Raw genomic sequence first — 15,661 nt, 5'->3', positions numbered from 1 at the left:
TTGATTTAGCATTAGTTGTTTCAATTCCTGTATCACAGTTGAAGTGTACGTTTGTTCCTTTGACTGGGCCATAACTTCATTTTTCTTAGTGTAAGTTGTAGTTTTCTGTTGTCTAGACATCTGGTTTCCTTGGTTACTCCAATCAGGTTTTCCCAGACCAGAACTGGCTCAGGTCCCAGAAGGAGGAAATATTCAGCACCAGGTTTCCCTGAGGGTATGTCTTAGAAGATTCACACACCCTGTGAGGCCTCAAGGTGCTGTTCTTTTCCTAACCTGCCCAGCAGGTGGTGCCTGTCAGCCTGTTACTCCTGACCAGTATAAGAAGGTGTGGCTCCTTTAATTCTCAGCTTGTTTCTGGTTTGATTGTTTTCCCCCCAGCCCTGGGGTCTAGTTCTGAATAGAAGGCTGGTAGTAGAGCTGGGCACCACCTCTTTCCATTTAGGGAAGATACAGCCCCTAGAGAATTTTCATTTGCATTTAAATAGGCTCTTTGTCTCTCTGACTCTGCTATCTCCACCCTTGTTTGAGTCAGAGCATGGAAACTGAAAATGGCTGAGGCTTTCTCCACTGAGCCACTCAGATTGAGAGAGTGAAAAAGAAAAAGAAAGCCCCTTTCAGGGTCAGTCCATGACCCCTAGTTTCACTCATCAGCCAGAGATAGCAGCCAGTCCTCTGGGCTCCCCCTCCCAAGACAGAGAAGTCCCCTTGCTGTTCGAGATCAGTTGTCACTAAAAGCCTCTGTCTCCTTCTTGGGGATTTGCAGCTTGCATTGAGCTGTCCAGGTTTGCCAGTTAAAACCCTAGTTAGAGCTCTCCTGAGGTATGTTCGCTTGTTCAGAGGGTGCTGCTCTCTACCTCAGCAAGGCTTTGCAGTTTGTATTGCTGTGGAGGAGGGGGCTCCTGGCTCACATCCACAATTTCTACTCACAGATTCCATGCTGCGATCTCAGGCATTTCTTCCAATCCAGGTTGGTGCACAGTGTGTGGACAGTCATGGTTGTCCCCCAGCAGTTATTCCAGATCATTTACAAGTTGTTCCTGGTTGTTTATTAGTTCCATGGGGACTAACTAACTTCCACTCCTCTCTATGCCACCATCCTACCTATATTCTTTTTGCATTAACCCAGGACAAATAAAAGTTTTTATCACTGCAACCTAAAACACAAAACAAAGATAAACACAGGCACTAGAAATTGATAAACTGCAATCATCCAGGACTTATATTATTTTTTACATTTTTTATGTTATCATAAAAATAAAATCACAGAATTAAAAATTTCTCCTTGTTAACTCACAGATCAGATTGTCAGTTTGGGAATGTATAGAAACACTAACCTATAGAATTGAGTGCAAATGTCATAGCAAGACACATAAAGCCTCCCACGTGTTCTCCTTTCCTAATTTCTCCAGGTTCATCAGTGGGCATTTGCTTCTTTAACACTCATTACCTAGTATTATTGATCTCACCAGATACACCTACCCCAATACTATTTTAGACCTTTGGGCTTATGGTTTTGCTACTTCATCTACATCTCACTTTTTTTGTCTTATATACTTTTTTACTAATCCTTCAGAATATACCTTAGATATCATTTCTTGTAAAACCATTCCTAGAAGTCCAGGAGGTTGAAATGCACCCTTCTCTTTGAGCTATGTCTAGCCTATCTCCTCCTTTAGAATAATGACTTTATTTGCTGCCCCACTGTACCATAAGCTTCCTGAGAGTAGGCATTGTACCCCTGGCACCTGGTACATGCCCCGCAACACAGTAGCTACTTGGTAAATGTATAGCAAACTAAAGTGAACCATTTTCAATTAAAAGGCCATCTCTGGTAACCACTCTTTTGTTCTTGTTGTTCTTGTTTTCAATATTCAGAGCTGAATACCCCTAAGAAAACATGGTATAGTTGAAAATGCCCTCAATTTAGAATCGGAAGACTTGGTTCACATTATGACCTGCCACTTGTTTTTGACTTCTCTGTCCCTCTGTGTAAACTGTTGATAAATAATCACTATCCCATACCATGTTTGCATGTGGGCAAAACCCTGGCACAATGTCTGGTATATAAATATCAGTAAATGTTAGTTTCCATCCTGCATTCTTGCTTTACTTTTTTATGACCTTTAGTGATTTTAAATTAACATCATTACCAGTAAAACATCAAATCTGTATACTTCCTTATCACAGTTAGATTGAAATCCTGTATTAGCCATTTTTCCTGGACAGAGAATCCACATTACTGTAAAAAATAGATGACACAATCAATCTTTCCTTTTCATCCCCTAGGATACTTCACTTCTTTAACTACTTATATTTTTTCAGAATATGTTTCTTTTATTTTATTGTCACAGGCATGAGGCAACCTTCCCTGTTTATGTCTTGGAGAAATCTTTTTTTTTTCCCCCATTTTTATGTAGTCTGTTTTCATTAGAAGCCATCTACTTTGAGAAGTAGTTGCTTTGCCTGCATTGTAGAGCTGACTTGCCCTTTCTTTATGCTCTCAGATGGCTATTAGAACAAATAGCTTCAATTCTTTGGGTACTAGGCAGTAGGACTCACCAGTAACACAAAATTTCTTCCAAAAGAAGTATATCATGTGTTGTTCAGCAATATGGAAAAATCTTCTAATTATTAGGTTCCCAGCTCTTACATGTGTTTTATAAACAAAAGTAGATATAAGGTAGATCTGAAGGCAACTGACACAGATTTAGCTGATACCAATGGGGAAAGAGGAATGAGAAGATTGCTGCTTGCTTATTATAGGAAGGGATGCTAACTGTAAACTACAGAAGTAATTTCTAAAGGAAAATTCTTAGTAATGGCCCATACTGGTACAAGAAAATTCAGGCTAGATGGAAAAGAAAAGCTTCACAGATATGTTAATAGCTAGTGGATGAACTAAAGACACAAAGGGCTGCCATCAGTGTCACCAGAGACAAAGTATCTGAATTTCAACTTAACATCATAAGGATAGGAATAATGAAATCAATTTGTCATAAAGCAGCAGGCACGAGTCAATGACCCACTAGAGATCCCTATCATCACAAATTATCTGGTTATGTGCCTTCCTAAAGACTGAAAGTAATGTGTGGCACAAGTACTTTTGTATTGGATTAAGGCTGCACCTGTCACACCCTGATCCATTTCACCTTCAACCTACTCTGAATTCAAATCAAATAAAAACTTTGGTGCCTTTTTTGTGGAGAGTCATGACTAACAGGAAACAACTTTGAATATTTGGAACCTCAGAAGAAATGCATTTGGTTCTGTTATTACTTTGTCACAATCATGATGAGCACCACTTACCATCTGGTAGCAAGTAAAGGGGAACCTCAGGGTCTTGTTTTCTAAGTTGGAAAATCTCAGGGACACAGTTATAAACGTACAAGTACTGACATCAGGCCCTTTTGTATCCATGTTGCCTGCATTTGGTCAGTTAGCACTTGTCATTGCTAAAGACTGGGCACTGTTTGACAGTTTGTACAAACAGATATTGGCAATATTCTGCAATATAATTTTGCTTCTAGATCCCCTGAATGGCATAACTATTTGCTTTTAAAATAAAATTATTAGAGCTATTACAATATGTATGTCTGATTTCATGAACTTTTGACTTACTAATGTTTATTTCAATTTCTTATGAAGATTCCAGTATTTATTTATGTTACAGATTCATTCAAAAAATGTTCTGTTTTTGTGTCAGCAACTGTAAAGATACATTCCTTGCTCTTATGAGCAGATAACGTCAATTGCATCATGACAAGTGCTGTGAAAGAAGGGTTATAAAAGGTGTGGTAGCTTCGGGAAGAGGGGGCATATTTGGCCTAGAGAAGACGGGAATTACAGGTAGAAGATGGAGGAGAGAGAAGTGGAGGAAAAGGGAGGACGAAGTGGAAGCATGGCATAATAACCTGTGAACACCTGGTAATTCTGGAGCTTACAGTAGACAGAAGGCAGGTCATTCAACAAGTGAGGCAAAGTGGGAGTGATTTTAATAACCATTTTAGCCATGCTGATAAATTTGGAGTCTATCCAGGGTTAGGATGTTTTTGATAAATAGAAAAGCTAAGACTTACTGCATGCTTACTTGTTGTTGTTGTTTTAGATTATCACATGTAATCCTGACATCACTCCTAGGAAGTGAGCATTATCATCTCAGTTTTGCCATTGAGGAAACTGAGGCAAAAAGAAATTAAATGACTGCCCAATTTCATACAGTTAATCAGTGGCAGAGCTGAATTCAAATCCAGACACTATGATACCAATGCTCACGTCTCACCACCACTCCAGGGGACAGTCTGGACAAAAACGTTAATGAGAGAAGAACTGAATACAGATCAGATGTCATTGCCTATGTTTTGTTTTTCAAGGTCTCTTTGCAACAGAACAGGCCAGCAGCTGCAATCCACTGCAACCCTATCAAACCTTCATAATGTTTCCCTTAGCCAGAAATGCACTAAATAGTCTCAAGATTCAAAACATTCAGCAAATTATGGCAAGAGACCTCAAAAACATTCACCAGGTTTTCATGACAAATATGGTAATGCTGTATTAGCCAGTGGAGCCACTTTTTGGGTTCCTGTATGGCTATTTACAACCACACAAATTGGAATAGGATGGAATCTGTCCCCTGTTGGCAGAGTTGACCCAAAGAAGTAGAGAGAACAGTAATCATCTAGCTGCTATAATATCAAATCATTTCAAAACCAACTTATCATCTAAAGACTCTGCTGATCATTAAAATATAGCATTATGAATTATAGCACCTCGAATCAAGGCAGATCACAGGAGATTATAAATAACAAATGTTTGAAAGTAGGATTAATAAAGCATGTATTCTTCTTAATGGTTTACACTATGTGTTCTTCATTGGATGTACACACATATGTACCTTATAAATTAATTTAATTGGCTAGCAAATCCTATTGAATCTATCTTTAAAATTATTTGGAATCAGACAATTTCTCATGCCCTTCATCTTTCCCAACCTGGTCTGCACCACCACACTTTCACTGGGATCATCATAAAAACTTCCTAGTTGATCTCCTTGCTTCTGTACTTGCCCTCTCTCCAGGCCCCTCTACCCTCCACCCCTACACATACACTCAGTCTTTCCACACAGCAGTCAAAGTGATCATTTTAAAACATTAGTCTGATGATCTCCCTCCTGCCTTGAAAACCTAATTTCTCCCCATTTCATTCCAGAGTTAAACTCCTTAGAAAAGTGCCCAGACTCCTAGATTCCACATGGGTCAATTTCACTCCTGCATCAGGGCTTTTCCATTTGTCCTGCTTGTTTGGAATGCACTTTAGATTCTGTGACTCAATAATACCTTTCAGGCTTTTCTTCACAGGCCATCTTTTCAGTGAGGCCTTCTTGAACCACCCTTTCTAAAACTGCGCATCTTACCCTGGCCCTATAGTCTTCATCCTGCTTCCTTGACTTATCTTTCTCCATATCACTTATCATCTGACATAGCATAATTTTACCTATTTCTTTATTGCTTGTGCATATATCTCCATAAAACTGTGGGATTTAGGTGTTGTTTTTTTTTTTTTTTTTTTTTTACTCATCACATTATTGCTAGAACTGGGCCTAATATCTTAGGTCTTCAGTAATTACGTGTTGAATGAATGAATTATTTTAGGCAATTCAGAGTCCCTATTAGTCTGAAAATAATGAATCCTTTTACCCCTGTGAGCTTGCAATGATTATTGGAGAGTGTATTAGTTAGCTATTTCTGTTTTACAAATTATCCCAAAACTCAGTAGCTTAAAACAACAAACATTTAGGATCTCAGTTTCTATGGTTCAGGAATCCAAGCATGGCTTAACTGGGAACTGCTTAGCTTAAGATCTCACAGTCCTGCAATCCACTTTCACTTCCGAGGATCCACTTTCATGCACACTCACATGGCTGTACGCTGCCCTCTCATCCTTGCAATCTGTTGACTGGAGACATGGTTCGTTGTCATATAGTCCTCTCCCCAGGCCAGCTCACAATATAGTAACTGGCGTGTGGGAGAGTGATTGACAGCCCCCAAGACAGAAGCCAATGTCTTTTGGTAACCTAATCTTGCAAATGACATTCCATCACCTCCACCACATTCTTTCTTTGCTAGAAGTGAGTCACAAAATCAAGCCCACCCTCAAGGGGAGATTACACAGCGGCATGATTACCTGGAGATGAGGATCACGGGTGTTATTTAGGGATTACCTGCCATAGTTGGCAGTGGAGACTTCCTGCTACTGGCTGACCCAACTTCAAGCTAAGTGCCCTGCTTGTCACCTTCACCCTGAATATTTTCTGATTTGAAGGTGAGGATTAATGTCTGTGTCTTTAGTTCTGTATATATGTATGTATGTAAGTACATATGTATGTACAAATATGTGCATGTGTAGAGAGAGAATATATGCACACACATACATATATTTTTAACCCAATTATTTCATGGAATATATCTATTTTTGCTTAAAATTATTATGATATTGAAGATTTTGGTCACTGATTTCTGCTAAATATAGATATTGAATATTTTACTGTCTCTAATTACTTTTATAACTGGAAATTATATTCAGATCATATGTAAAACATCAGATGCAAATCATTTTGTTGTCCATGTGCCTTTCAAATGAGAACAACATTTTAATCCTTTAAGAACTCTAACCAGAAATAGTTATGTAAAAATTTAGTTATTCATTCTCCACTTATCATTCATACTTATCAACAGCCCAGTTAATAACAATTGGAAATATTAGATTTCCTGATCTGACCCCTCAAAAAATGGTATAGATATTGGGCTCAGATTTGAGAAATGGCTAAAAAGATATATGTCTGTGTCAGAGTTTTTACCCAAGTTCTTAACTGATTTAGCACATGCACTGTGTGACATCTTTAAAGATGTGATAAAAGAAAAATGAAGTAGAGATTGCACACCAGTTATCAGTAACCATTGCCAAAACAGATTTCAGCAATGAAATGCACCCCTACTAAGAGAAGATTCTGCCAATTTTGGAAATTGTTTAATCACAGTATCTCATTTGTTACAAGTGCAGAAAACTGCATAGATGTATGACACATCATAAAATCTTTCACATTTTGTAGTGACAACAGTTGCCTTTCCTGGGGTCGGGGTTGACATTAATTTGAACAGTATCACTTATTTTCCAATAACCTTTTACATTACAAAAAAAAAATTCTGCAACTTCATTTTCTTATCCTATCTGGAAACCATAGAAACCAATGTGAAATTATAGCAAAGAAGTTCGTCACTGGGCTATCTCAAGCTGATCTCCATGGAAACATTTCACATTTTCCTGAAATGAAAGATCTTCCAATCAGACACAGGACCATAACTGATAGGTTTCTGACAAATAGAACAATAAGAAGAATGAAGTATCTGGATATCTTATTAGATAATATATGTATGAGAGTTTAATACTACTAATTCATAAATAACATTTAAATAGTAAATATGGTGGCTGCTAGATAAATAAAATACAATTTTAAAAACAAAGTTATCTCTCTTACTCTTTAAATATTGTTCTTTTTATATTTGAGTATTAAAGGAAACTTCCTAAAATAGTTTAGACTTTGGATTCAGAAACACCTGGATTCAGAGCCTAGCTCTGCCCTTAGCTATCTGGCTCATCTCTCCAGTTTTCTGATTATAAAGTGAGGCAGTTTACAGAATTTGTTTGAAGATTTAATGAATGAGGGAAAATGTTTAATGCACTGTTAGTAAGTGTTTATCTGGTAAAATGAATTAATGTTCGATATAAATATTGATGATGATGATGATCATTTCAGCCATTTCATACATAATTGCTAAAAGTTAGTTCCAAGTGATAGAGAAGTTTCAGGTGATAGAGACTAAATATAAATGCCACATTCTGTAATATCAAGAGCTCATACCATGATTTAATTTTGATAGTAAAAAGGCTATGCTTAATTTTAAAAATCAAATGAAATCCAAAAATTCATTTTTAAAATTGTTGTTTGGAGCTGGGTCACATAAATGGTCTGGGGAAAGGACTCCATCATACTGTAGGATTGGGCTCTAATAGAAGCCTGTAAGATAAAAATCATTTTAAAAATTATCTTAAATTACACGTAAAATTCAGTAGTCATTTTAATGTAGCCTTATGCTACCGGTATATAAAATGTATATGGTAATGTACTTTTGCCAAGACATATATATAACAAATATAATCGTACAATGGGCTCACACAGAGAATGAGCACATGATCACATCATAAGAGGAAAGTGAGACCAAGAGATCACCATTCAGGAACATAGACACGCATTGAAAAGAATGATAGAATTTTCTGGTCTGTATATATTTTTTCTGTCTGTTTCTTTTTTTTTTTTTCTTTCTCAATCTATATATATGCCCCAGTCTCTCAGTCTCTCCCAGCCCTCTTTGTTTGTCTTTTCCTCTCTTCCTATCTTTCTCTCTTTGTCTCCAAGCTTACATAATTGAATCTGATAAAATTAAATGCATATATGCTGTGGCTCCACTGTATTACCATGGAAACTCTATTAAAAATAAGCAGCTTTTAAACTTTTTCTGCTGCAACATGTGCTAAATGATGAATGTATGACAAAATTCTATGGATATACACAGACTTTGATCTTAAAAATATGCTGGAAAATAAGGCAATAGAAACATATATTTTTGAGTGTGTGAAGTAAGAAGTCGTAGGTATTTATACAAGCATTTTAAACATATATAATTACATTGATTATAGAATTCCCCAAATAATTTTAAGGAAATAACTAAAAATTCATAATATACATGATTTATAATTAACTCATTTATATTAAATAACTTTATTTTTTAAAAATATTGCTTATCACAGGTTTCCACATAGATAGGCTTGTGGTTATGTCACAATTTCAAGCACATTATATCTAGCTCCACACCCTTCTCTCCCTCTAAATGAAGCACCTTCAAATGGTAGTATATGTGAGGGACATATAATAGCAATAAACCTGAAGTCATTATAATTTTTCTTTCTGTCTATGTATTTACCTACCTTGCCTGCCAAATCATTTGTGAACTTGAGGTTTGAATTGTTACCACTGCAGTAATAAGGTAACCAAGATATACATTATTACTACAACAACTGACGTTTTGAGAGCATTAGTTAGATTCACAGACCACCCTGTCAAAGTATGTTTACCTCACACCCATTTCAAAAATGCTATTCATAAGTTAATTCTTACATGGTTGAAAATTTAACTTTCTTGTATATTTCCAAAATACTGTGTCTGAACTGAATGTAATTTGAATTATTCTTCTGTTATTTTCCTAATGCAACAATATTGAATGTATTTCATGAACATGAAAATCACTCTGTAAAATTTTTAAAATGATCATTTTACTTCATCTTGTTGGAACAAAGCATGGAAATTCAGTGAATTAAAGAATCTAATTAACAAGAAAAAATAAAACTGTGTTTTCTTTATTTGCTAAATGTTATGTGACTACAAAGGAATCAATTCTTGGGTTATTAACCAAGAAATGAGAAAATTTAGGTTGGTTGCTTTTGTAAAATAAAACAAAAAGGCTATTAGAAATGCTTTACAGCAAGTTTCCATGACAATTGTAAGAAAACTGTTATATTGTTCAGACCTACCTTTTCCTATACATCATGTAAAATTTTTAAACAAAATTATTCCCTTGATCTGTACTTATATATTACATGTTTATATAGTCATTTACTAATATAATAGTTCATTTTCTTTACCCTTTATCAATTAATTTACTGGGTTGTCTTATAACTCTATGCAGAATACAAAATCATTTATATGTGGAATAGAATTGTTAGAAGTGATTGTGGGGAAGAAAATGGCAAAATAATAAAAAAGCACCTTCTTTTATGAATTAGTCCCAAATGAGAGCCACATTTACTTGCATTACTTGGAATTGATCACTTGGTAAAGGTACCTTTTCATTGAGCCAATTTCTCTTCTGAACCACAAACCTGTAAAGTTTGGCTTTAGTTAGTTAAATACAGCAAGGCTAAGCTGTTTTTACAAGCAAGTACAAAAGCACAGTTTCAAGAACATAGAAGCTTATTCTCTTGCATTTAGCAGGTCAGAGGTAGGCAGTAGATTGCACACAACATAACAGCAACTTTCATAAAACACAAGCTACAGTTGATGTAAGGAGAAATAGAAAACTATATTTGGAAAGAAACTTATAAAGAAGATTCTCCATCCAAGACAGATAAAGTGCCACCCAACCCCACCCCCAACAAATGGTATGGTTATGAAAGTCCTAAACAGTAACACAGAGTACATACACACAGACATAGACACACATAACTAATTGAAATAATATAAATCCCAACACATTGAAATTGAAATAAAAAATAATTTCAAAACCATAAAACAGAAAAATCCTTCTACTTGGAATTAAAACAAATAAAAATAAACTACCAAACAACTCTTGAGTCAAAGAGAAAATACAAACTGAAAGTTTGGACTTTATTGAAAATAAAAGATCATACCAACATAATATATCAGAATTTATGGAATATATCTCAAGCATTAGATGAAAATTTCTTGACTAAGTAATTATAACACTATATACAAAAATAAGTGAATTAAACATCCAACTGCTAGGGGATAAAGAAAAGGAACTTGAGGAAGAAAAATATAAACCAAAGAAAATAGAAGAAAAGAATCAATCAACCTCAAACTAAAATTTAACAAAACTCCATTTGGAAATAATAAATTAATCCAAAAGTGAGCCCACTTATTTGAAACGATCAGGACAATAAACCCATTAGCCAACCATGTTAAAAACAAAATGTGGGAAAGAGAACATAAATACAGAAAATTAGAAAGTATAGTGTTTCAAAATTAAAGGAAAAAAACTTAGAGACTATTCTGCACATCCCTATGCAAATATATTTGAAAATATAGGTTGAATGAATAATTCCTAGCAAAACACAATTTGGCTAAACGAATTGATGCTAAACAATACCAAGCCTCACTAGACCAATTACCGTAGTATAAATAAAGAGATCCAACAAGAAACAAAACAAAGCAAACAGGCCTGAATGTGTGCAGAGGGGAATTTTGCCAAACATTTGAAGATAACATAATCTCAAGGCATTTTAAGCTATTCTAAAATAGAGAAAAGAAAGAAAAATCCAAATTCAGGAAGCAAGTATAATATTGACCATAAAACATGAAAATGATTGTAACAAAATTAAAATCATAATCCAATTTCTTTTTATCCATATTGAAAAAATATAGGCTGACCATTGGACTTATTCCAGGCATGTAAGCATGGTTAAATATTAACAAACACATTAATATAATCCATCGTATTAATCAATCTAGGGTGATAAACCATGTGCTCATGTCCATAGATGCAGAAAGATTTGTGATAATATTGAAAATCTGTACTATATAAAAACAACTAGCATAAAAAACTGTTGCACACAAACCCACACACACATGCCTTGGCCCAAAAGCCATCATCTTACCTAATGAGAAAGCACTAAAGGATTTCCTATTAAATTCAGGAACAAAGCAAACATGTTCTCTATTTCAATTAATATGTAACATTTTTATTGCAGGTATTAGAACATAGAAAAGCACAATTAAAGGATTAAGAATTCAAAAGGAAGGGTCATCTCTATTTTCAGATGATAGTATTATATAAGTGGAAAACCAAAAAGAACTGATGGAGAAATTACAAACAGTAAGAGAATTCCATGAAAGTATCAAACTATAAAATCACAAAATCAATATTCAAAAAGAAGATATGGATGAGACAAATTCCATTTACAAAAGGAAAAAAATGAGTATACAAACAGAATAATTATATGTAAACTTATGTCTAACAAATATATATATTGAATCAGTGGACACATAATATATGTTCTTTGATAGAGAAACAAAATGTCATACAGAGTTCAATCTTCCCTTAGTTGATTCATAATGTTAAAGCTTTTCCAAGAAAAATGCTAACAAGTTATTTTTCTTTGGAGCTTGGTGAGTTAATTATAAAATTCATTTGGAAGAGCAAATTAACTGGGACACATTTGAAAGTGGGGAGGTAATCACTGGCTCTATTATATGTTAAAACATTTTCCAGAGTTTTTGTATATAAAACACTGTGGTGTGCAAAAATAGAAGACAGACTGGTATAATAGAATAGTGAATAGAATAGAAATAGACCTTATTGCATATGGAAATTTAGTACATGATGAAGGCAGTATTTACCTGGGGCGGGGTGGGGGATGGGGGCAGGATAGATGGACTTTTTATTAAATGATGTTGGGATAATTGGTTAACCAGAAGGAAACTAGTTAAAATTGGATCCATTTCTAACATTGTAAGCAGGCTAAATTTCAACTGTTTCAGAGGTTTCAATAAAGAAAAAAAATTGATACAAGAACAAAATATGAGGACATTTCTTTATAACATGTGAGTGGGGAAAGTTTCCTTATTATGACTCAAAACCCAGATGCAATAAGGAAAAAGTTAATACATTTGACCATATTTAAAAAATAACTTTTGCATTGCAAAAATAAACAAATAAAATAAGCAAGGTAAAATACACAAATGAGTGTTTGGAAAAGTGTTTTAAAAATTAGCAATTATTACTAGCTTTAATTTATAAAAACCTTCTGTATATGGAGAAGAAAAAGATCAATAACCCATAGCAATGGGCAAAAGAGATATGAATAGGGAATTCACAGAAAAAGATATGCAAATGGCTTTTAAATATATGAAAATATTCACAACCCTCTCATAGTAAGATAGGTGCAAATTAAAACTAAACTGAGATATCATTTCTTACCAATGAGATTGGCAAAAATCCTGAAGTTTGAAACATATGTTAGTGAGGCTGAGAGGAAACAGTCCCTATCATACATTACTGTTAGTAATGCAAAGTGGTAAATCTCCCTAGAGGAGAATTTGGCAATATTCTGCTTTTATCCTTTGTCCCAGCAATCTCATTCTAGGAATCTATCTCAGAATTCACTGGCTGATATATGAAAAGGCATATGCAGAATGCTGTTCATTGCAACACTTTTTAAATAACAAAATACTGGAAACAGCCAATTATTAAATTCTTGTCTCTCAGCTTCAAAACCCACCCTTCTGTAATTGACTGTGTTTTCAGGCTGTGACTCTGCAAATCGCATCTCTGTTTGCTAACTGGCTTCGGTGCCTAAAGGGGGCACTATCTCAAAACTGAAGCATGGAAGGAGAAAAAATAAAGGATGCAATTCTTCCTGCTTTGATTCCTGTTCCTGTGAGTGTTAAAGCAGCAATACTTTTTCTTCTTTCCCAGCAGGAATTTGTTCCCCCACTGATTTAAATACTGTCTTTATAATATACTTAATGTTTTGGGTTTTAGTTTTTTTTTTTTCTGGAGCTTGACATGTTGATTACACAATTCATTTGAAAGAAAACTGTGACTTTTTAATCAGTAGTTCTGGGCTAACAGGTTAACCATAGGAAAGGTAGATAAAATTGATTCCATTGCTGGCAAGGATTAATTCCAAATTGTTACAAGAAATCATCCAACTGCAAGAAAATGGGAACACTAAGGTATTGCACAAGTGGTAATTGCAGGAAACAACAATCACCCTAGGATCAGAGAAACAAAGGGGAAAAGCTGGAGCTGTTGGAACTTGGAAGCATGAAAGAAGGAGGGATTCAACAGAGTTGGCACTCAGATATCTAAAGAAGGAGCACTGCTTGACTGGTGCAAACATCTTTAACCTTGGGGAGGGGTCCTACAGAGCTATGATCCAGATATCCGATGAGGAGCAACCAGCTGGCTGGTGTTTGTGTCTGCAATAGTATAATAGGGATCTAATTGTAAGGATTAGAAAAACACTGAACTGGAATTAACTGCTCTCTTCAGAAAATACTAAAAAATCACCTCATTATTTTTAAAATTGGAATATAGAAGAATCAAGAATCCGTCCTGCCTCTCCTATGTGAATTCGAAAATAGGGTAAATAAATAAATGATTAATAAGGGGAAGTTTCTTTTCATACTATTCTATGTGATAAAAGGAGAAAGAATGACAGAACTTCACGATTCAAATACCTCCTGATGTAATAATGGTTCTTGGCAATGATAATTAGTGGCTACTAATATCACAAAATGATACAGCAAGATATTATATGCCTCTTGATGGAAGTGCAAACACCAAAAATAATCAAAGCTGAATCTGAACCTAACTACCAATTTACAGGAAATAAGAGGACAGAGGAATACATCAGGCTATACCACAGTGCTGCAATAAGCAAAAGGCCTGACTGTGGGAAACTGCTTTGGATAAGTACCCAGTTTCCTCCACACATAAATGGCAAAGAAAGAAAATGGGGAAGTGGGAACCTATGTATTAAATGATACTTAAGAGGCATAAAAAATAAATGCAATGTAGGGAACTTCCTTGGATACTTGATTCAAAGAAACAAAACAAATAAATATGAGATAATGGGATTTGAACACTGGATGCATGATTATGTTAAATACTTTTTTTTAGATGTGATGGTGACATTTTGTTTATTATAAATATAAAATACTACTTATGTATCAGAGATATATATTGAGATATTTATAAATGAAATTCTGCCTAGAATTTGCTTCAAAATAATCCAATGTGAGAACTGGGGAGATGGGGAAGGGTGCATAAATGAAACAAGATTGACAATTTATTGAATACTGTTGAAGCTTCATGTTGGATGCATAAAGGTTCATTTTCTTATTACCTTTTTTTTTTTAAATTTTGTTTTGAAATAAATTCAAACTTACAGGAACAGTTGCAAAAACAATAAAAAACCCATAAACAGAACTCCAGCATACTCTGATCCCCTCCCCCGATACCCCGCTCCACCAACTTTATCATCCTGTCACACCACTATTTCTTTCTTTCCCTCCCTCCCTCTTTATCTATCATCCATCATCTATTGCTCTGTTTTCTGAACATATGAGAGAAAGCTGCACACATCCTTGAACAAACAATATAATTCACATCTACAATTCCCATGAACAAGAACATTCTTTTATACAATCCCATTAAGAGCAGCTAAGAAGTTCAAGAAATTCAGCATTGATACAAAGCTTATATTCTATGTTTCTATTTTTTTTTCTTATGTCCCAACTGTGTCCCTTTGAGCCTCCTCTCTTCTATCCTCAGATCCCATCCAGGATCATCCTTGGCATTTAATTGTCATTATCTATTTAGACTGTCTTTTTCTCTTTTTTTTTTTTTTCAATTGTGGAAACATATATATAGCCTAAATCTTCCCATCCCAACCCCTCCCTAGCATTCCATTAGTGGGATTAATCACATTTAGAATGTTGCAATGCTATCATCTTCCCACCATCCATTACTAGAAATTTCCCTTCACGCCAAACAGAAACCCTACACTCATTTCTTAACTCCCCTTTGCCCCTTCCCCAATTATCATAACCCATACTCTACTTCTCATCTCTATGGTCATATTCTCTGATACTTTCTTTGTGTTTACCATGGGCTTAAATATAATGTCTTAAATCTACAACAATCTTGTTTTTCTTTGATACCAACTTAACTTCAATAGGACACGTAAACCATGTTCCTATACTCCTCCATTCCCCCACCTTTATGTAGTTCTTGTCAAAAATTAC

At 34.9% G+C, this 15,661-nt stretch overlaps 1 protein-coding gene across 1 annotated transcript; it reads left to right on the top strand.

Moving 5' to 3' along the window:
* Positions 1-4,432: 4,432 nt before the first annotated feature.
* On the top strand, positions 4,433-4,659 carry LOC119529371 (cytochrome c oxidase subunit 7B2, mitochondrial). The gene is given in 2 exon segments (XM_037829726.1): positions 4,433-4,502; positions 4,505-4,659. Coding segments are annotated over 2 exon segments (225 nt in total).
* The last annotated feature ends 11,002 nt before the right edge of the window (positions 4,660-15,661 follow it).

The sequence above is a fragment of the Choloepus didactylus genome, chromosome 3, assembly GCF_015220235.1.
Source record: "Choloepus didactylus isolate mChoDid1 chromosome 3, mChoDid1.pri, whole genome shotgun sequence".
NCBI lineage: Eukaryota > Metazoa > Chordata > Mammalia > Pilosa > Megalonychidae > Choloepus > Choloepus didactylus.
Note: the sequence above shows the minus strand (reverse complement) of the source record. Positions and strands in the feature narration are given on the sequence as shown.